Source organism: Colletotrichum siamense (assembly GCF_013390195.1).
Source record: "Colletotrichum siamense strain Cg363 chromosome Unknown KSG_Cg363_contig02, whole genome shotgun sequence".
Taxonomy (NCBI): domain Eukaryota; kingdom Fungi; phylum Ascomycota; class Sordariomycetes; order Glomerellales; family Glomerellaceae; genus Colletotrichum; species Colletotrichum siamense.
This window is the reverse complement of record NW_023501015.1, coordinates 2,897,874-2,917,072: the sequence shown is the minus strand read 5'-3', so window position 1 is coordinate 2,917,072 and position 19,199 is coordinate 2,897,874. Positions and strand designations below refer to the sequence as shown.

General features: G+C 54.3%; 7 protein-coding genes across 7 annotated transcripts; 4 read left to right on the top strand and 3 right to left on the bottom strand.

The window, feature by feature from the left end:
- Nucleotides 1-691: 691 nt before the first annotated feature.
- DAD2 (DASH complex subunit DAD2) lies at nucleotides 692-1,251 on the bottom strand (the record flags this gene model as incomplete). The annotated part of the gene is made up of 3 exons (XM_036634604.1): nucleotides 692-855; nucleotides 913-972; nucleotides 1,035-1,251. 3 exons carry the CDS (start codon nucleotides 1,249-1,251, stop codon nucleotides 692-694), a joined length of 441 nt encoding a protein of 146 aa, XP_036500657.1.
- A 453-nt stretch (nucleotides 1,252-1,704) lies between these two features.
- sgo-1 (Shugoshin) lies at nucleotides 1,705-4,014 on the top strand (the record flags this gene model as incomplete). Its single annotated transcript, XM_036634603.1, has 3 exons — nucleotides 1,705-1,753; nucleotides 1,810-2,254; nucleotides 2,313-4,014. The coding sequence occupies 3 exons, from the start codon at nucleotides 1,705-1,707 to the stop codon at nucleotides 4,012-4,014; spliced, it is 2,196 nt and encodes a 731-aa protein (XP_036500656.1).
- Nucleotides 4,015-4,346: 332 nt separating this feature from the next.
- vps29 (Vacuolar protein sorting-associated protein 29) lies at nucleotides 4,347-5,087 on the bottom strand (the record flags this gene model as incomplete). Its single annotated transcript, XM_036634602.1, has 3 exons — nucleotides 4,347-4,469; nucleotides 4,539-4,949; nucleotides 5,019-5,087. The coding sequence occupies 3 exons, from the start codon at nucleotides 5,085-5,087 to the stop codon at nucleotides 4,347-4,349; spliced, it is 603 nt and encodes a 200-aa protein (XP_036500663.1).
- Nucleotides 5,088-6,441: 1,354 nt separating this feature from the next.
- Nucleotides 6,442-7,802, top strand: AGX1 (Alanine--glyoxylate aminotransferase 1; the record flags this gene model as incomplete). Its single annotated transcript, XM_036634601.1, has 4 exons — nucleotides 6,442-6,530; nucleotides 6,631-7,256; nucleotides 7,309-7,667; nucleotides 7,719-7,802. 4 exons carry the CDS (start codon nucleotides 6,442-6,444, stop codon nucleotides 7,800-7,802), a joined length of 1,158 nt encoding a protein of 385 aa, XP_036500662.1.
- A 1,719-nt stretch (nucleotides 7,803-9,521) lies between these two features.
- On the top strand, nucleotides 9,522-13,204 carry xpo1 (Exportin-1; the record flags this gene model as incomplete). The annotated part of the gene is made up of 9 exons (XM_036634600.1): nucleotides 9,522-9,587; nucleotides 9,662-9,691; nucleotides 9,760-9,832; nucleotides 9,889-9,960; nucleotides 10,010-10,719; nucleotides 10,770-11,538; nucleotides 11,593-12,441; nucleotides 12,490-12,910; nucleotides 12,967-13,204. The coding sequence occupies 9 exons, from the start codon at nucleotides 9,522-9,524 to the stop codon at nucleotides 13,202-13,204; spliced, it is 3,228 nt and encodes a 1,075-aa protein (XP_036500661.1).
- Nucleotides 13,205-14,265: 1,061 nt separating this feature from the next.
- Nucleotides 14,266-16,666, top strand: CGCS363_v002750 (putative AAA domain-containing protein; the record flags this gene model as incomplete). The annotated part of the gene is made up of 2 exons (XM_036634599.1): nucleotides 14,266-14,571; nucleotides 14,636-16,666. 2 exons carry the CDS (start codon nucleotides 14,266-14,268, stop codon nucleotides 16,664-16,666), a joined length of 2,337 nt encoding a protein of 778 aa, XP_036500660.1.
- A 775-nt stretch (nucleotides 16,667-17,441) lies between these two features.
- CYC1 (Cytochrome c) lies at nucleotides 17,442-18,387 on the bottom strand (the record flags this gene model as incomplete). Its single annotated transcript, XM_036634598.1, has 4 exons — nucleotides 17,442-17,466; nucleotides 17,537-17,631; nucleotides 17,690-17,880; nucleotides 18,378-18,387. The coding sequence occupies 4 exons, from the start codon at nucleotides 18,385-18,387 to the stop codon at nucleotides 17,442-17,444; spliced, it is 321 nt and encodes a 106-aa protein (XP_036499618.1).
- Nucleotides 18,388-19,199: the final 812 nt, after the last annotated feature.

Sequence of the window (19,199 nt, the reverse complement as noted above, 5' to 3'; positions counted from 1 at the left end):
AGCCAGAACAGGACAGGACAGCGCCAGTGTGTGTGCACAGGCGCAGGCGCCGGCGTGACATGACGGATATTGGGTTGCGGCAAGCTCGTTTGGCTTGCTAGGGAAGGGTGGCATGCCCAAACCACAAGGCAAGGCCCCCGAGGGATGAGGCAGCTACCTAGTCCATCTCGCTGTAGCAACGTGCAAGTGCGACGACTCATGCGACTGTACAGAGCATCCGTAAGTGCAGGAAACGCGTGTCTGCCCTCAGACGCGTCTTTCCGTTTGGACCCCGCACGCATTTGTTGACTTCGGTGGGGCCTTTCCGCCCAATCCAATGTCATTCCAGACATGCAGGAGCTGGACGCTAAGCGGCGCCAACACATTGCTTTCCGTCAGCTTCAGATAAAGCAGGGCATGCTACTTCCAGATAGCAGACTGGGTACGCTATGGTGGCACCCTCCATGCAGAGTTGCGCTTTCGTGACAATATCAGTATAGCCATATTGTCCAACAGGACGTAGTGGATGGCCGCCATGGGTACACGTGCTAGGCGTGAATTGGGAGTTGACCTGACTGAATACTCTATCCGGAAAAGGATAGGTTGGCCAACGTTGTACGGTAACAGTCAGAGCGTTGGGCATCTAGGAGGATGATGCGGCGTAAGACATGCTTGCTTTCTGGGTTGATTCGTCCGGATTGGTGTGTCGCCATCATGACAAGGTCGACGTGTTCTCTGCGCTCTCTGCCGCGTTCTCGGCCTGCGCCTGCAACGTCGGTGCATGCTCCGTTGGAATGCGAACCAACGTTTGTGGAAGAGGCATGCTGGGGTCTTCATTCTCTGATGGTTCGTCTGCAGGTGGTTTTGCAAGTTTGGCTAGGCATGTTCGTGAGCTTTATCGGACATCACCAGTTGCTTGCGGGCTGCACATACCAGAAGCCATGTTGATGGCACCCAACACGTTATGCCAGTTCCCAATGACCATGGCGATCGCTAATGTTGGTTAGCCCTGACATTCGATTCCACAGTGCTGTAGAAAGCGTGCTAATGCCCACCTTCCGTTCCGTTTGACAGCGTAGACAGCCTCTGCTCCAGAGCTTCCATCTGGCCTGCAACTGCTGCGCTCAGGTCGCGAAGCTCTCTCAGGTGTTCTAGCTCTGCCTTCTTCTCTGCAATGCGCGCAACCAACATGGGCGAGGGACCGGCCGAGGAGGCGTTCTGCGACCCCGTGCCGGGCAGTCGAGTCGAAAGCGATCTAGTTGGGTACGACATCGTGGATCCGTCGATGAGATTGAAAGAGTCGACCTGATGGCTCTCCAGAGTCGGCCTGCTGCTGTCCCGAGAAACTCTGCAAAGTGCGTGTGGTGGCGGGGTTGTTATCTCGTCGAATGCAGCTTCCTCACAAAAAGTTATGTGAGGTGAGATGTTCGTAGATGCACATGTAAGAATTGCACGCAGCTGGGCAGTGGGAAACTGGAGCATGTTTAGTGGGGTCTCTGGCCCTGCGAATGCGCCCCCAGCAACCCCTCATCCTGGACTTTGTTTACACTAGTCCAAATCAGGCCGAGTGTAAATAAATGACACTCGGTAAATTTTCTCTCACTCAGACCCCCAGCGTCACTGTCCCAGCCTCCTCCGTATCGAGCTTCGCTTCGTTTCTCAGCTTTTCATTCCTCAGTTTCTGGACTCGTCACGCAACCGCCACTCCCTCACCCAGAATGCACCATGGCTCGACTCAACGAGCCTCCCGTATCAGCAGATAGCATCGACATATGTATGTTCTGTTCATTTCTTCAATTTTGTTGGAGCCCATCAACTAATGTCCTGTAGTGCGCAGGAAGCTATTGCGCCAGAATAGAGATCTCGCAAAAGCAAATGCCGTCCACTTACTCCGCATCCGTACCATCGAAGCCGACTTCGCGCGGTCTCTGTCCGACAATCTTCGACTAGAAAGCCGCATTATTGAATTAGAAAAGGAGCTGGAGGACAACAATGCCAGAAGGATAGCCGACCACGCTTTGGACATCAGGTCCAGACTCGAGGCACAGCTCTCAGAATGCATGTCTGTTCTTTCCAGCCTTGGCCAGGAGCCCCCCACGAAGAGGCACGCGAGTCCCAGGGGCAGAAGATCATCACGAGCAAGTCTGCCGCTTCAAAGCCCCCCTCGAAGACGTCCGCCACGCGAGTTGATGAGGGAGGCAGGGGCCCGAGCGCCGGAGGATGATAAGCTGCCAACGATCGCAGAAAACAAATCCTACCCAAGAGCAACTTTGGAGTAAGTCAAGCAACGTCCGCATTCGCAGAAACCCCTTTTTGCTGACGCGTCTCGCAAGTCGCGAGCAAATCTTGGCCCTTTGCTCCGAAGCTGCAGATACGACCGACACAACAGACTCGCCAGAGCTCGGCCCCCCGCCTGTGTCTCGATTTGTTGACGGCGAAACTGTCGATATTGGATCACCCAGCAAATCCATCGAGTACGTTGAGCCGGAGCCACTCGCGCACAGTTCTCCAGCAGTTTCACCGATCCCGTCACCGGCACCGGCGCCAGTCTCGGCGACCAAATCAACACCAAGGATGGAGAAGAACCTCATCGTCCGCCCCGACCCTGTACCTACCATTGAGGCATCTGAACCTCAGAGAGTGCTTCAGAAAGAGAGCCCCATCTTGCCTCCTGTCGTGCCCAGTGTATCTGCCAAGACAGGCTCCAAGCGGAAGTACAGTGTTGGGGAGGATACAAGTAAAACAGGGCAGCAAACAGCTGAACCGCAAAAGTCGAAGAACATTTCGGAACGTTCGCTCATCGGACGAGATCATCAGACCGGGAAAACATTGAAGGAGCTGGCAAGCATCCGACGTGAGACGAGGGAACGTATGGCTCCACCCGTCAACCCAAGGAAGCCTTTGTCAGCAAAAAGCACGAACGATGACGTGACTTCTCCGATCAAGATCGCAAAGGCTGCAACAGCAGAGGGCAAAATCGGAGTTGAGAAGGCAAAGCCGCGGGCAGCAAGAGAACGAGCGGCGCAAAAGATCAAGGAGACTGAGGCTGGGGAGAACGACGTCGATAATGCGCCTGTTGAGATACCCATGGCAGCCCCATTGTCCCCGACTTCAGTTGTCAATGTTCTCCCTAGCACAGAAGCTGTTCCCCTCGAAGCTGCTTTGCTTTCACCGGCTTCCCCAGAGCAGACGTCCAGAATGAGCCTTTCTAGTGTCAGGGACACTCCACCGCCTGCCGAAATATCCTCTCATGGAGAGACATCACGACCAAGCAGGCGAGCTCGATCCGCCGTCAGTTATGCTGAGCCCAACTTGCGAGACAAAATGAGACGTCCGACCAAGGAGCTTTATGACGCAGTGTCTGGGCAGACTAGATATCTGCAGCGCGGTGGGAGCGCCAAATCGGACAGTGCCACGCCAGACGCCACTGTCACGATCAAGCGCGAGTCTGCCGACGGCGATACGCTAAGGCATATTCCATCTCTTGCGCCATCCACAGTTGATACCCCACAGAGAACGTCAAGCCCTGCTGAGATGACAAGCATGCGATCATTGGACACCGAACCTGGCCCAGCAAGGCCTGACCGTAAGAAGCGAACATCATCGATGATGTCGAGGTCCATATCCGAGACTGAAGAAGAGACATCGGCCCGACAGGCTCAAATCGCTTCTCCGGGTCGTTCCACTTCATCATCGTCCACCAAGGTCGTCGATCCTTACGATTTCACCACCTCGACCCCGGGAAGTGACAGTTCGCGCATCATTGAAATGAAAGAAAGCGCGCCGCCAGCAAGACAATCCAAGTCTTCGAGACGGCTCTCGTCCGTCGTGAGAGAGGACTTCAAGATTGAAAGCCTTGAGGGGGCCGAGCGAGCAAAGACTGGCGTATCTAGGAAGAGGGCTTCGATGGTCCTGCCAAAGAGGACCCGAGCGGATACGGAGGGCTCCGAAGATAGCAGCTTCGAGAGCCTGGACGGTGACATTCAGGAGTCGTCGAAAATCTCTGTGAGAAGGAGGAGGAGCATGATGTTATAATGACTTGACGGTTGGCAAGCACCGGTGTTTTTGGAGTTGGACACCATCGCAGATACCACTCTGATTGTTGGGTTACTGTTCTGTATTAGTGTTTCAGTGGCTTCATTGTCTGGTTACCGAGGGGGGAAACAAATGGATTCCCGTGCATATTGGCGAGAGCATCAAACATGAGTCCATGGATACGGTTGGCTGAAACCGTTATTATTATAATGATCATCATTCGCCTAAGAATTCGTGTGGTCTTGATTCATGACGTCAGCCATCGGTGGCTGAACCTCCCGTTTGGTTAAATTCAATGTCTCCTGCAGCAGCTCGTCTTGCATGATGACGGCTCATGATGTTGCAGACGGCTCCACGGGCTTCGTGTAAGTCACCTTTTCCACCGCAACATTCTCATTTCCCTTGTCGTCCTTGCGTAGTTGGTAAACATATAGAGTCAGCGAAATGCCTTGAACCTATGTTGACGATCAGCAAACGTTCCCGCAAGCCTCCCCATAACACGGGGGAATTCCACAGATACGTACGTCCATCAGGCAGAAACTTGGGACGGGTTCCTCGCCGTCCTTGCCCCAGCCTGCGGTAAAGGCGCCAGTAGCACTACCGGGGTTGACGAAGAACTTGTCCATGTACTCGAAGGCATCGAACTTATGGGTGCCACCCCAACAGAGAACGTCGACATCGAGCTTATTTGCCTCGGCGAGGAGCAGATCGGGTTCGTTGGAGACAAGAGTGAACCCCTCGAGGAAGCCAATGCGTAGAGAGCCGTGAGTGACTACCTGGGTTAGGGGCAGGCTTGTGGCCTCGACATCGTAACGGCCCTTGACGATCTTGAGGTCCGGAGCGATGGTACGGAGGTACTCGTACGTGTGTTTGTCGGTCAGGTTGCCCAGGCAGAGAGTTTGGCCAATCTTGCCTGGAGCAAGAAGCTTCTTGAACTGCAGTGGTTGTTGGTGTTAGTCCAAGGTCGATAGTAGCTTGCAATACATTAGACGAGCTGCGTATACCTTCTGGGGGATATCAAGAGCGCGGTCTGGGATGTGCAGGTCGCCGATGACCAGTATTAAGAAAGCCATGGTCGTTAGGGGTGTGTATAGTTTTCGATTGGGTCTTGCGATGGTGATGGAGTCGTAGCGGCGGCGCGTGGGACGCTGGCTGGGACGTCGGGAGGTCGGTGGTTGCGCAGGAGGGTCGCGCGGCCGATGGGGAGGCCGAGGGCCGGACACAGTTCCTCTTCGGAGGGCGTCTGATATTGACACGCTGAGCGGCAGATTATATTCGCGACGGTCGATGGTCGGGCGTGTTGCTGTTCCGGCAGGCGACGTAATATCTTGCGGATCTCCAGGCAGGTAAGGTAGCAGCTTGGCTGCTTGTCGGAGGCACTTGGTAGCTTGCTGCGACCGCTCTCCTAGCCTCAGTTGCAAGTGGGGACGTCCATGCGTCTACAGTGTAGGTACGTATAGTCAAGCCACACCATCTGTCGAAGCACCACTTCATCTGTGGCTGGCCATGGTTCGGATGTCTGCCCGATGGGGGTTAGTGCTCGGGGGACTCGGAAGACCGCCGATGTCGTCCGGTGTACATACGCCGCCAAACCAGTCCATGCGAAGAAGCTCTCAGTCTGATTCCAGCCAGCTTGTTTGTGTGTCGTGGACTGATGCTCCTCAAGCGCTTTGAACGGTGGCCTCCACTTTCCGACACCAACGAACGACGGCATCCGCCCTGACTCGAATCCCGAGTTACCTCCAGTACGACCATATCACATTGTGATTTAGTCTTCGCGTTAATAGTGTTCACCAGCCCATTGTCTTTTGAAGACATACTGTAAGGACCGCTTTTCTTTAGACGGCAGGACTTGCAGCAGCATCTTTTGCGCTCAATTGCTTTTTGCTAGCAGGACAGGGGAAAGTGAGAGAGGGAAAAAGATCCATCAGGGGGATCCAGCTCCGATTTCCGCCCGCTTAAACTCAGTGTAATCTTCTGTCCTTCTCCTCTTTTTTTTTCATCTTCTCCCGCTGCCACGGGAATAAACTGAGCAAAGTTGTAAGCGTAACCATTCCAAAACGTGTCTATCTTGCCCAATCCCGTCTGGTCCCAATCCAAACATCCATATCTCGGTTCCGTCCCGTCTGAAAGCGACGCTCGGCTTACGTTCCGACCTCTGACGCCACAGGCACACATGCACGTTCCCCTACGGCGGCTCCAGCTCCCGCTCCTGCCTCTCCGCACTCTGGCAAAGGGGGGGAGAATGCCCCTCCATAACCTTAACAACCCCTCATCAGCCCGGGTATCTCTCATCTCGAGGCACTTGCGACAGCCGGAACCGCAGACTACTTCAACTCCTGTAAGTCCACCTCACAACCATTAATTGATCACCTCTTTTCTCATCCATATCTGGTTCGGCAGCAGCAACAAAGACTACATTCCACCATGTCTACTCAACCACCCCACCCCACGCTCCTCATCCCCGGGCCCATCGAGTTCGATGATGCTGTCCTGCAGTCCATGAGCCACTACAGGTCCGTGCTATCATATATGCCCATTTCCCAGGTGGAGCTCCACCTGAACTGACCTCCAGCTCGCGATGATCCATTGCTGACCAGAAGTCGACTTGCACAGTGAGAGCCACGTCGGCCCTGGCTTCGTCAACACCTTCGGCGAGGCGTTGTCCATGCTGCGCCAGCTCTTCCAGACTACCGATTCCTCGTCGCAACCCTTCGTCATCTCCGGCTCCGGCACCCTTGGCTGGGATCTCGTCGCTGCCAACCTCGTCGAGGCCGGCGAGGACGTCCTCGTGCTAGCCACCGGCTACTTCAGCAATGGCTTCACCGACTGTTTCAAGACCTACGGCGCCAACGTTACCGAGCTCAGAGCCCCCGTTGGCTCCCGCCCTCAGTTGCCCGAGATCGAGAAGGCCCTGTCCGAGAAGAAGTACAAGGTTCTGACCGTCACCCACGTCGATACCTCTACTGCTGTGCTCAGCGAGCTCAAGGACTTGGCTGCTGTCGTCAAGAAGGTGTCTCCCGAAACCCTCATCATCGTCGACGGTGTCTGCAGTGTCGGCGTTGAGGAAATCAAGTTCGACGAATGGAAGCTCGATGGTGTCATTACCGCTTCGCAGAAGGCCATTGGCGTTCCCGCTGGTCTGTCGATATCCATGTTCAGCGGCAAGGCGATGCAGTCTTTCCAGAACCGCAAGACCCTGCCGGCGTCTTACTTTGCCTCCTTCAAGAACTGGACTCCTGGTAAGCCACAGATCTAGAAGTCGGTTGCGAGTCCATTGTTGACCATGCGCAGTCATGCAAAACTACGAGGCGAAGAAGCCTTCCTACTTTGCGACACCCTCTCCTCAACTGATCCACGCCCTGCACACCGGTCTTACCCAGATTCTCGCCAAGCCTCTGTCTGAGCGCTTCGCCAGGCACAAGGAGGTTTCCGACAAGGTCAAGAAGGCCGTTGCCGATCTTGGACTGAAGCAGGTTGCCGCAAAGCCCGAAGACCAAGCCCATGGCATGACCGCCATCTACCTCCCTGAGAGCGTCAAGGCTACTGATATTCTTCCCAGCTTGGCCAAGAAGGGTATCGTGTTTGCCGGTGGTATTCACAAGGAGATTGCGCCCAAGTACATTCGCTTTGGACACATGGGCGTCAGCGTTGTAAGTTCTCACTGTACGGATACTTGGGCAATGGTATACTAATAAACACAGACGGATCCCAACCGAAAGGACATCGACAACGCCATCAAGGCGCTGCAGGACAGCCTTTTCGAGGTTGGCTACCAGAAGCCGTAAACGGCGGTTTATAGAAGGGTTTGCATTTTGTACATCTCAACTAGACGGTCATCCCTAAGGCAGTAAAGAAAGAAAGAATCATTTTGTGAAAGACTATGGTCGCCTTTGAAACGTTTGGTGAAGCAAGACTCAACCAGCGCTTAAGGTGACAGGTTGTGATAGTTACGTGGGAACGAGTGCCTTGTTCGGACTCAATGGCAATTGGGGTCTGCTCAGAGCCGCGCGGTAGCGGATGAGGTTCGCCCTCAGACTAGTATGGTAGGCAATGAATCACCTTGAACGTTGTCGAATCAGCCCCATGATCGGACGATAGAGGATTTCGGCCGAGTCTCCTGTTGGCGGGGTTTGAGGAAACCATAATGTGGCACCTAGGGTGATGCAAGAACGACCGCATACGTGCATCTATGCGTGCGTCTATTGACATGATCTATTACTAATAGCGATCCGGAGACCTCCTCGGTGTGCTGGGCGCATTGTTGTCCGATGAAAGCATGTACTGTGATCATCGCCAAAAAGGTGGGGTGAGGAGGGGATGAGTAGAAGGCTGGGAAGTCTACCTGAATGTGTGACGCGATGTATCAGTACATGGTGCCGTAGCTGGACAATATTCTGAGGCGCAGGGTAGTAATTGGGCGAGGATGCTCCGATGCCATCCGATACTCCAAATTTGGAGGCGCCTTGAGGTATGCTGTCACGGCTGTTCAAGTGTCGATGCGACGGGACTGGACAGGTCGGCCGGGTCGTCGGAGAGTCCGAGGGATGCACGAGGCAAGAGCTCGGTGAACAAGGTGAACAAGGTGAAGAAGGTGAGTCCTGCCTGGCTATGACGCGCATCCACACAGTCGGGTGTTTTCTTGAGTCGGGTGCAGTGGCCGTAGGCGTGGCACACCAGCAGGCGGGCAGCCTCACAGCAGACGGGCCAATATCAGAGGAAGGGGAACCCGGAGCTCAGCTGCAGCCCAGTTCGGTTGTTGCAGTTGGCGGTCGCAGGGTTCACCGCGCCAAGTGATTGCAGCAACAGGCCCGGTGGAAAAGAGGGGAAGAGGGGTGCCTGGGTAACGCAGGCCGAGTGGATGAGGTGGAAAGAAACGATCCAATGCCAAAGGGGAAAGAAAGTCTTCAAGGCCAGGCGGTAACGTGGTCCGGCCCAAGCTTCTAGCCCATTCGCGACTTCCCGTTCTGCTGAGGTGCTGTCAGGCTACCCAGGTAGGCACCTAAGGTACCCAGGGAAGGTACCTAGGTAGGCTGCTCACCTCAGTGCTCTGTGCTGGCGGTCTTTAGGTGCCCTTGGCTCCGGTCCCAGTGGCCCAAAACCAGACCTATGGCAGGTATCGATACCTGTGGCTGGTGGAGTTAGCGGGCGGCTGACAAAATTGGTTGTCCCCCGCCATCCGCCTCTTTCGCTCTTTCGATAACCAACCTATCCTCGCCTTCACGCCAGGCAGACTCTCCTCACCACATATTCTCCTCTGCGACCTCTACCTTCTCTCTCCTCTTTTCCTTCTCTCTCCCCCCCATTGCAACAATCTCCCGAATCATCACCAGCTGGCCTCGTTCCGTGCTGGATTTACCGTAGCGCTCGCAGCACTCTTGCGCCGCGCTCTCTATTGTTTCCCTTCCTCCTCATAGAGAGCCTGCGACCAGTTCCCCCTCATCCGTTGCCTCTTGCGATCGAGATCGACCTTCGACCACCCCGCCCGCCGTACCGCACCACACGCGATGGCTATTACGATCCCGGAGCTGGACGACCTCGTCCGCTCCTTCTACGAGGGCCGTGGCGAACAGGTGCGCAGCTTTTTACACATTCGAATAAATAGAGATTTTTGGCCCGAGGCTGACCGACCATTTGTCCCATACAGCAAAAGCAAGCGCAAGCTGCACTCAACCAGGTACGAACCCAATCCCCTCCCGCCATCGTATCCTATTTCAAGTCTCTGACTAGGTACCTTTCTTGCAGTTCAAGGAAGATCAAGATGCTTGGCTCCTCGTCGACAAGATCCTCTCCGAAGCGACCTACCCCCAAACAAAGTGTATGCCCAGCATAAATTACCCTTTTCTGGCCTTGCAGACCAGCTGACGGATACAGACTTGGGCTTGCAGGTGCTCGACAACGTGATCATGACGAGATGGAAGGTTCTCCCAAGAGATCAGTGTCAAGGTTTGGAGCTTGCTACACCGCGCTTTTACACCGCGACTGACCCAACCAGGTATCCGTAACTTTGTTGTGCAGTTCATCATCCAGTGCTCCAGCTCCGAAGAGACTATGAAGGCTGAGCGCACCCTGCTCAACAAGCTCAACCTCGTCCTGATTTCCATCCTCAAGCAGGAATGGCCCCATAACTGGCCTACCTTCATCAACGAGATCATCACGTCGTGCCACTCGAGTCTATCCATCTGCGAGAACAACATGGTCATTCTCCGCCTGCTGTCTGAAGAGGTCTTCGACTACTCCGCCGAGCAAATGACTTCCGCCAAGACTCGAAACCTCAAAACCACCATGTGCGCCGAGTTTTCTCAGATTTTTACCCTCTGCCAGGAGGTCCTTAACACCGCCGACCAACCGAGTCTCGTCAAGGCTACCCTCGAGACATTATTGCGCTTCTGCAACTGGATCCCCCTCGGCTACATCTTCGAGACCCCCCTGATTGACACTTTGCGAACCCGATTCTTGCCTGTTCCCGAGTTCCGCAACGTTACTTTGCAATGCTTGACGGAGATTGGCGGTCTGCCGACCGGTGGAAACACTTACGACGAGCAGTTGGTCAAGATGTTCACTGAGGTCTTGACTACCATCGCAACGATTATCCCCATTAGCCTGGATTTGAAGTCGACATACCCCAATAGTAACTCTAGAGACCAAGAATTCATTCAGAACTTGGCTCTGTTTTTGTGCAATTTCTTCGGGATGCACCTCAACGTAAGAATCGCTGTGTAGCTGCTGATAGACCCAAGCTGACACTCTAGCAGCTTATCGAGAACTTGCCTAACCGGGACTTCCTTACACATGGCCACTACTACTTGATCCGCATATCCCAGATCGACGACCGCGAGATCTTCAAGATCTGCCTCGACTACTGGCTCAAGCTCGTTCAGGAGCTCTTCTCGGAGATGCAGCAGCTCCCTATGACGGAAGTGAATCCCTTGATGGGCATGGCTGGAGGAATCACTGGAGCCGGCGCGCCGAGTCCGGACATGCTGAACAACTATCCGCTGCGCAAGCACAAGTACAACGAGGTCTTGTCGAACCTGCGTACAGTCATGATTGAGAAGATGGTCCGTCCCGAGGAGGTTCTCATTGTCGAAAACGACGAGGGAGAGATTGTTCGTGAATTCGTCAAGGAGAGTGACACGGTACAACTCTACAAGACTATCCGAGAGTGTTTGGTGTACCTGACGCACTTGGACGTCGTCGATACCGAGAACATCATGACGGAGAAACTCGCCCGTCAAGTCGACGGTAGCGAATGGTCATGGCACAACTGTAATGTGCTCTGCTGGGCCATTGGTTCTATTTCTTTGGCTATGAATGAAGATACCGAGAAGCGCTTCTTGGTTACGGTCATTAAAGATCTTCTTGGTCTCACAGAGATGAAGCGTGGCAAGGACAACAAGGCTGTGGTCGCGTCCAACATTATGTACATTGTTGGACAATACCCGCGTTTCCTGAAGGCCCACTGGAAGTTTCTTAAGACGGTTGTCAACAAGCTCTTCGAGTTCATGCACGAGTCCCACGAGGGTAAGTTGGAATCATGCACAGTCGCATCGGCCTTCTCTTGCTAACACATTATAGGTGTTCAGGACATGGCTTGTGACACGTTCATCAAGATCGCAAGACAGTGCCGTCGTCACTTCGTTGCTCTTCAGCCGTCTGAACAGGAGCCATTCATCGAGGAGATTGTCCGCAACATGCACAAGATCACTTGCGATCTGTCCCCCCAGCAGGTTCACACTTTCTACGAGGCGTGCGGCTACATGGTGGCAGCCCAGGGCAACAAGCACCAGCAGGAGCGGCTCTTGAGCGACCTGATGGCTATCCCCAATGCTGCGTGGGACGAGATCATTAAGCAGGCGCGGATGAACCCGGTCATTTTGCAGGATGCTGAGACTATCAAAGTCATCGGCAACATCATGAAGACGAACGTCTCAGCCTGCACGTCTATCGGTCCCTACTTCTACCCCCAGATCGGCCGCATCTTCCTTGACATGTTGCAGATGTACCGAGCTACCAGTGAGCTGATCAGTGAGGCTGTTCAGAAGCAGGGTGAAATTGCAACCAAGATGCCCAATGTCCGTGGCCTGCGAACCATCAAGAAGGAAATCCTCAAGCTGGTCGAGACCTATGTCGAGAAGGCTGAGGACTTGCAGTCCGTACGTCAGCAGATGGTCCCTCCCCTGTTGGAGTCAGTTCTCGTCGACTACAACCGCAATGTTCCCGGAGCTCGCGACGCCGAAGTGCTGAAGGCCATGTCTGCCATCATCACGAAGCTCTCTGCCTTGATGGAAGACCAGGTTCCTAACATCATGGAGAATGTGTTTGAATGTACGCTGGACATGATCAACAAGGATTTCTCTGAGTTCCCCGAGCACCGTGTCGAGTTCTTCAACCTTCTCCGCGCGATCAACCTTCACTGCTTCCCTGGTATGTGCAACCTCCTTTGCCTCGAAGACTCAAAACTAATTCGCCTAGCTCTGTTGAAATTGGACAACCGCCAGTTCAAGTTCGTCATTGACTCTTGTTCCTGGGCGTTCAAGCACGATAACCGTGACGTTGAGGCTGCTGGTCTTAACATGTGCCTTGAGCTTATTAACAACATTGCGGACAAGACGGACGTTCAAACCTCCAATGCCTTCTTCCAGCAGTTCTTCATCACGATCCTGCAGGATGTGTTCTTCGTTCTTACCGACAGCGACCACAAGGCCGGTTTCAAGACCCAGTCCATGGTCTTGATGCGCATGTTCTACTTTGTGCAGCCCGCTGACGGATCTGCGCCCAAGATCCAGGGTCCCATCTACAGCCCTGATCAGGCTGCTGCCGGCACCTCAAACAAGGAGTTCCTCGCTAACTTCGTGGCCAACTTGCTCCGTGGTGCTTTCCCCAACCTGCAACCGTACGTAACACCGTTTGATCAGATAACCCAGAGAGCGTGCTAACAACAGTGTTCAGTGCCCAAATTCAGACCTTCGTCGAGGGATTATTCACGCTCAACGTTCAGTATGATAAGTTCCGCCTGAACTTGCGCGATTTCCTTATCTCTCTGAAGGAGTTTGCTGGCGACAACGCTGAGCTTTTCTTGGTGGAGAAGGAGCAGCAGGAGCGGGATGCTAAGGCAGCCGACCTTGAGCGCCGAGGCAAGGTTGGCGGGCTTCTCAAGCCATCTGAGCTCGAGGATGACGAGTTGTGACTTGGCCAAGAGTTACGAACTGAGTATGCCCCGACATGGAAGCCCGAGAACGTGGACACGACACCGAAGGATTCTCAGGGGCAAGGAACCGATTTTGATGAGTGGGAGCTGTACGGGCTCTGACCAGATGCCAAGCGTCATGGACTTGAGCACGACTCGCCAATCCCTGGCTCTGCGGCCCGTTCTAGCCCTCTCATTCTGTAGTGATACCATGGATAGATGACCTGATGATTGCAGGATAACCTTTCGCCGCTTTGGGCCCCCTGGCATTGATACAGATAGGGCCGACTTATTTCCTTTCATCCATCTGGCAACGGAAAATGGTGAGGAGGGTATCTGCAGATTGCGCACCACCTTCCTCTGAGTGTTTTCTCGGAGGAAAGGTGCCGTCACTCGTGGAGCCCACCAAGTGGCGAGAGGAGGTTTATGATAACGGGTGGTTAAATCAAAAGAAAAAGCTATACAACGAGAACGGCGAAAAGCCGGATGTAGTGGTAGACAGCTTTCTATGTAGGCAATTTCAGCAGATAGATTGCATGATTACCGCCGCCTTTCGCATCTCCGATGACAAAGTCCTCAACCAATGACTTCTGTTGAAGACGTTAATAGCCATGCAATGTAAATGAAAAGACGCTCATTATAGTCATTGGCATGCTCAGATCGTGTTTTTGTTTTTTCTTTCCCTTTCGAACTTTCAGTGCAGCTTTTTACCGCCTGCTAGCGTACCTTTCTAGGCTTATTGGTGAAGATGAAGAATCATGAAAGAGTCACAGGGAAACCTATGGCCAATTCATGCGAATTGTATGAATTGTGTTCGGCGAAGACAGGTACATTTCCCGGTGCTGACCATGGACGACAGACGATTGACTGAAGTAGGCATAAGCTCGTAGCTTCGGAGGTATCCCCGCCCCCCACTGCTCAACTTTTTAGTGGAGATCCAATGGCTCCCAGCCAATTAAAAAACGCTATAAGGACTCCGATCGCAACTTTTTTTCTTGGGTCGTCGAAAGCAAGCGTGAGGACGGAATCTCATCCTGTATCCAGCTCAGCTTCAAGACACCATGGCCCGGATAAGCCTGAGAACAGGCCTCGATCGCGATGTATATCAAATCGTCAAGAAGCTGGAGGATGAGCGCCAAAGCGAATGCTCCAAGAAGGGCGAAGGGAAGAAGAAGCCAGCGAAACTGACAGTGACGGGCATCTACGAGAGCATCAAGAGGAGTAACAGTAGTCTGAGCCGACAGAAGCGAAGACCACTCGAGGATGCCATTGAGAGGGTTCTAGATTTTCGGAAAGAGGAGATGGAGCAGGATGACGACAGCGACGACCTTCTCGAAGCCCAAGAACTGGCAGAGAAGGCGTATAAGGTGAGCGCTCATCCTCCTCCCCCCCCTTCTTATGGAATGAGCGACTCGCTGATCGATACAACAGGAAGAGGACCGCTTTTTGCTGAACAGGCAGATGACGAAACATTGGAATGTGACCCCGGCGAGTCCTGCGCCGGCAGTTACGGCACAGGGCTCCGAGGGCAAGAGCACGAAGAAGCGGCGCCTGTCTCCGGAGCCTGACGCAAATGGCGCGGGAGTGGAAGCAGGAGCGGTCAGCGATGCTTCGGCCATTGTAAACTCCAAGGCCAAGGCTAACGGAGCCGAGGCAAGGACGACAACGACGACAAAGAAGGCACTGAAGGCAAGCAAGTATGGCCCCGAGCAGATCCCGCATGGCTCCGTAGTTCTCGGGGGAGTCGGAGGCATCCTACGGGAACTAAGTCGTTATGTATTTGCGCGTGCCCGAAAACCAGAAGATTTCCTCCCCTTTGGCGAGCAACCGGTCGGAATTCTCGTCTCCGGCCCGCCGGGCACTGGAAAGCAGTCCCTTGTTCGCTCGTTGTCATGGAGAACGAGGACGCCCGTCGTCTCCCTAGGACGATACCTGGCCGAGACCCGGTCCCCAGAGAAGGTCGCCAAGATCATAACAGACGTGATAGACGAAGCGAAGAAGGTTGCGCCGTGCATCCTCTTGATCGAGCACTTGGATGAGTACATGGCGAAGGGCAGCAATCAGAGTGAATTCGATCACGAGGTCATCACACAGCTGAAGCTGAATATGCGACGTCTACGAGAGGGAGAGGAGATTGGGGGTGGGCCGCGGGTCGTGGTTGTGGCCACGACAAGCAAGCTCGAGTTGATTGATCCTACTCTCAGGAGACCGGATTATTTCGCCCAGACCATCACAGTCAAGGTGCCCGATACGGATGCCCGCGAGGAGATTTTCAGGGTGTTGACGCGAGAGCTCGAGATCCCTCCAGAAGTTGACTTCAAGGCCTTGGCTGTCCGCACTCACGGCTTCGTGGGAGACGACATCCGTGCCGTGGTCCAGGTCGCGAACCGAAAGGCGAGCGATCGCTTCTTAGACCTGGAGGATGCGAGAGCGAGGAACACGCTCGAGGCGGACAGGATGGACATGACGGACGGAAACGACGTGAAAACCTGGGACAGAGTCTACGATGACACTTGCCTGTACCACGACTACATCGAACACCCCGCCTACTCAAATCCCACCCGCGTACACGTCAGCCAGCAGGATTTCGTCGATGCCATCGCAGAACACACCCCTTACATGCGCCGGGAAGGTTTCTCCTCCATCCCCAGCACAAGCTGGTCCGAGGTGGGCGCCCTGCACTCTGTCCGCGCCGCGTTCCAGGTCTCCATCGTTCGCCGCATCAAGGAACCTCTCCTCTTCCAGAAGTTCGGCAAGCAGCGCCCCGCAGGCGTCCTCCTCTTCGGTCCCCCGGGTTGCGGAAAGACGCTCGTCGCGAAGGCTGTCGCCAACGATGCCCAGGCAAGCTTCATCCTCATCAAGGGCCCCGAGCTGCTCAACAAGTACGTGGGAGAGTCGGAACGGGCCATCCGCGAGCTGTTCACGCGCGCCAAGTCCTGCGCGCCGTGTATCCTCTTTTTTGACGAGATGGACTCGTTGGTGCCCAAGAGAGAGAACACCACCACGGAGGCCGGCGCCCGTGTCGTCAACGCACTGCTCGCTGAGCTCGACGGCGCCGGCGACAGAGGCGAGGTCTACGTCATTGGTACCAGTAACCGGCCCGACATGATCGACCCCGCCGTCCTGCGTCCCGGGCGTCTCGACAAGCTCCTGTTTGTCGACCTCCCTACCGAGGACGAGCGCGTGGATATCCTCCGCACGATTGTCCGAAATGGCATCGGCGGCACGGATGGGGCAGAGATTGAGAGCATCGCGAGAGACGCCCGTTGCAGGGGCTTCAGCGGCGCCGATCTGTACGGTTTGTACAAAAACGCTCTTGACGAGTGCGTGTTACGGTATGAGGGCGGAGAGCCGGCCCTTACGCGCGACGACTGGGAGGCTGCGCTGAACAAGACGAAGCCCAGCGTGCCGAACCCGGAGACGTACAGGAAGCTGGCTGCGAAATTGCACCATCAGAGTTAACGTGGAATTTGATGCAAGGTAGACCTGCATAGACAACAGTTCGAGCAATGATGATAATGATGGGGTATATACGCCCCGATAGTTCCTAGCAATACTTTCTCAAGCACCTACATCATGATGAGTAGGACATCATGCGATGCCCTGAGGATCCCAGGATGGGGGAGCGAGAGTTTCTTTGCATACAAGCCGTATGCGATGCGACGGCGATTGGCCATTGAGAGTGGAGAAGTGACAATCACGTACCATGAATCGGGGAAGAACCATGGCAAAACGACAACTCGAGCCGCATCCTCACAATCGCGCCAATCCGTACTTAAGTCCCTTTGTCTCGCCAGCTATTTTTGCAAACGGCGGCTCCTTTTCTGTAACCTGTGCCTGGAAAAGTTCCACTGATCATTGCTGGGATATCGATGCAAGACGAGTCATCTGATTGGCTCGAGACAAAGGAGAAATGCTGTTCGCATCACATGAGTAAGCAGGTGCTTTTTTTTTTGTTTTTTTTTTTTGTTCCTTGATCTGGATTCCGCGTGCGACTCGATTTCGGGACTAGCTAAGCGGGTTACATCATGGACGAGTCTGCCGATCGCAAGCCGAAAAAAAAATAAAAAAATATGTTTGGTGGTATTACATCTTCATTGTTTTGAAAGAGGAGAATGTTCGAGATGAAATGGGGGCTATTGATGAAGCCCCAAAACACACTGTTCTAGTGGTCTATGATACAATTCGCAAATCGCCAATCCGTCTAATGCAGTCCTATCGTTACACGTCACCAAATTTATTTCGTAGCATCCTTGAGGTAGCTGCACAGCACATGTTAGCAATCGAGTCCAATTGTGTTGATTTAGAGATAGTTCCGGGTGGTGAACGCACGCAATGAGGTCGTTGCGGTCCTTCTCCTTCTTGAGACCACCGAAGGCCATCTTGGTACCAGGGATGTACTTCTTGGGGTTCTCGAGGTAGTCGAACTGTAAGGGATAGCGTTAGTGAATGTCGCAGGGCGAGAGAAAAGCCGAAGTCGCATACCAGAGTCTTGTCGTTCCACTCGATGCCCTTCTGCTTGTTGGCGTCGGTGTAGGAGTAACCCTCGACGGAACCGGTCTTACGGCCCCAGAGGCCGTGCAGAGCAGGGCCGATCTTGTTGCCGCCGTCCTTGTCGACGGTGTGGCACTGAGCGCAACGGGTCTTGAAGAGGTTGGCACCCTTCTTGAGATCACCTACATTGCCGAGGTCAGTGAAATCTGCTCACATGCTGTGTGCTGCTTCCATGCGTTGTTAAGGCAGAAAATCCCCAAAAAAAAACCGCCAAGGTGTGTCTGCGCTGGAAGCCAACGTCTCTCGTGAGCGAAATTCGCTCACCGATGGAGGGCGATCGTCACCAGCTGCCAGTTGACTTGTCGCGCAGCCCCATTCCCACCCAGTTGCCGGTGACTCCCCTGCAAGCGAAGGGCCCCAGGAAAATGGCGCATGAGATTGGGATGTGATCGAGATCAAGTCGCACATGATAAAGGGTTCGCAGGTGGTCGATTCGAAGGGGAAAAGACCCGGGAAACAAGTCCGTGTCGTTTTGGGCTCATCGAAAAGCGTGCTGCTGCTCAATGGCTCGTCGGCGACAGACAAGAAACACCTCGGCGTGGGATTTCGGGGATTCGCCAACCACGCACGGCTCAAAGGGGAAGCATGAAGATGCGCGCGCCGCAGGAAGGAAACTTACCACCGGCCATTTTGACGGATTAAAAGTGTTATTAAGGAGAAGAAGGTCGAAAGGGGGTATCAGGTAATGAGATGCAAAAGAGAAGAAGTCTTTTGCAAAGTCGTCAAGGTCGTTGAGGTTGGTAGATGTTCAGGAGTGTTGGGAGAGAAAAAGGGAAAAGAAAAAAAAGTTTTGAGAGAGGATCGGGCCAGGGAAAAAGACGAGACGACAGCCACGGCCACGGCTACGGCCACCACGCTCAACCTAAGACTATCCGATTTTAATTATGACAACAGCCGGCAGCAAGGCACCTGCGCCTGGAATGAGCTCACTCACTCGCTCTCCCACAGTGCACAAGCCACAGCTGTGGCGACGCGCCCGCCAATCAGATGTGCAGCATTGCTAAGATGGTCATGCGTCCGGGGTCGCTTACCCGGGCAAAACCGGATACTGAGCCGGAACATCACTTGGTCCGCTGCGCTTCGGTGTTTCCAGCCCAGTGGTTGGCCTGGTGCGCTGGTGAACTGGGCGGGCCAGCGGGGACTTTTTCGCAGTCTCTTCCCTGCCAGTTGACGAGTTTTTTTAGAGCCCGCCGCCGCCGCTTGTTGGATGTCGTAGGTAACCCGCCCCGTCCATCCCGTTTCCCGAGCTTCGACTGGGATTCCTGAATATTCCCAGCAATTCCTGCGTATTTTCCCTCGGCGTCTGATACCGCAGAGCCCGGGCGAGTCAATCTCGCAGTCGAATCGAGGACCTCACCGATACAGTGTAGTGGGGGGGAGGACCACTCTATTCTCTCGCGAGAATCGAACATAGCGGATGACGACGAGAGGTTGTACCCCG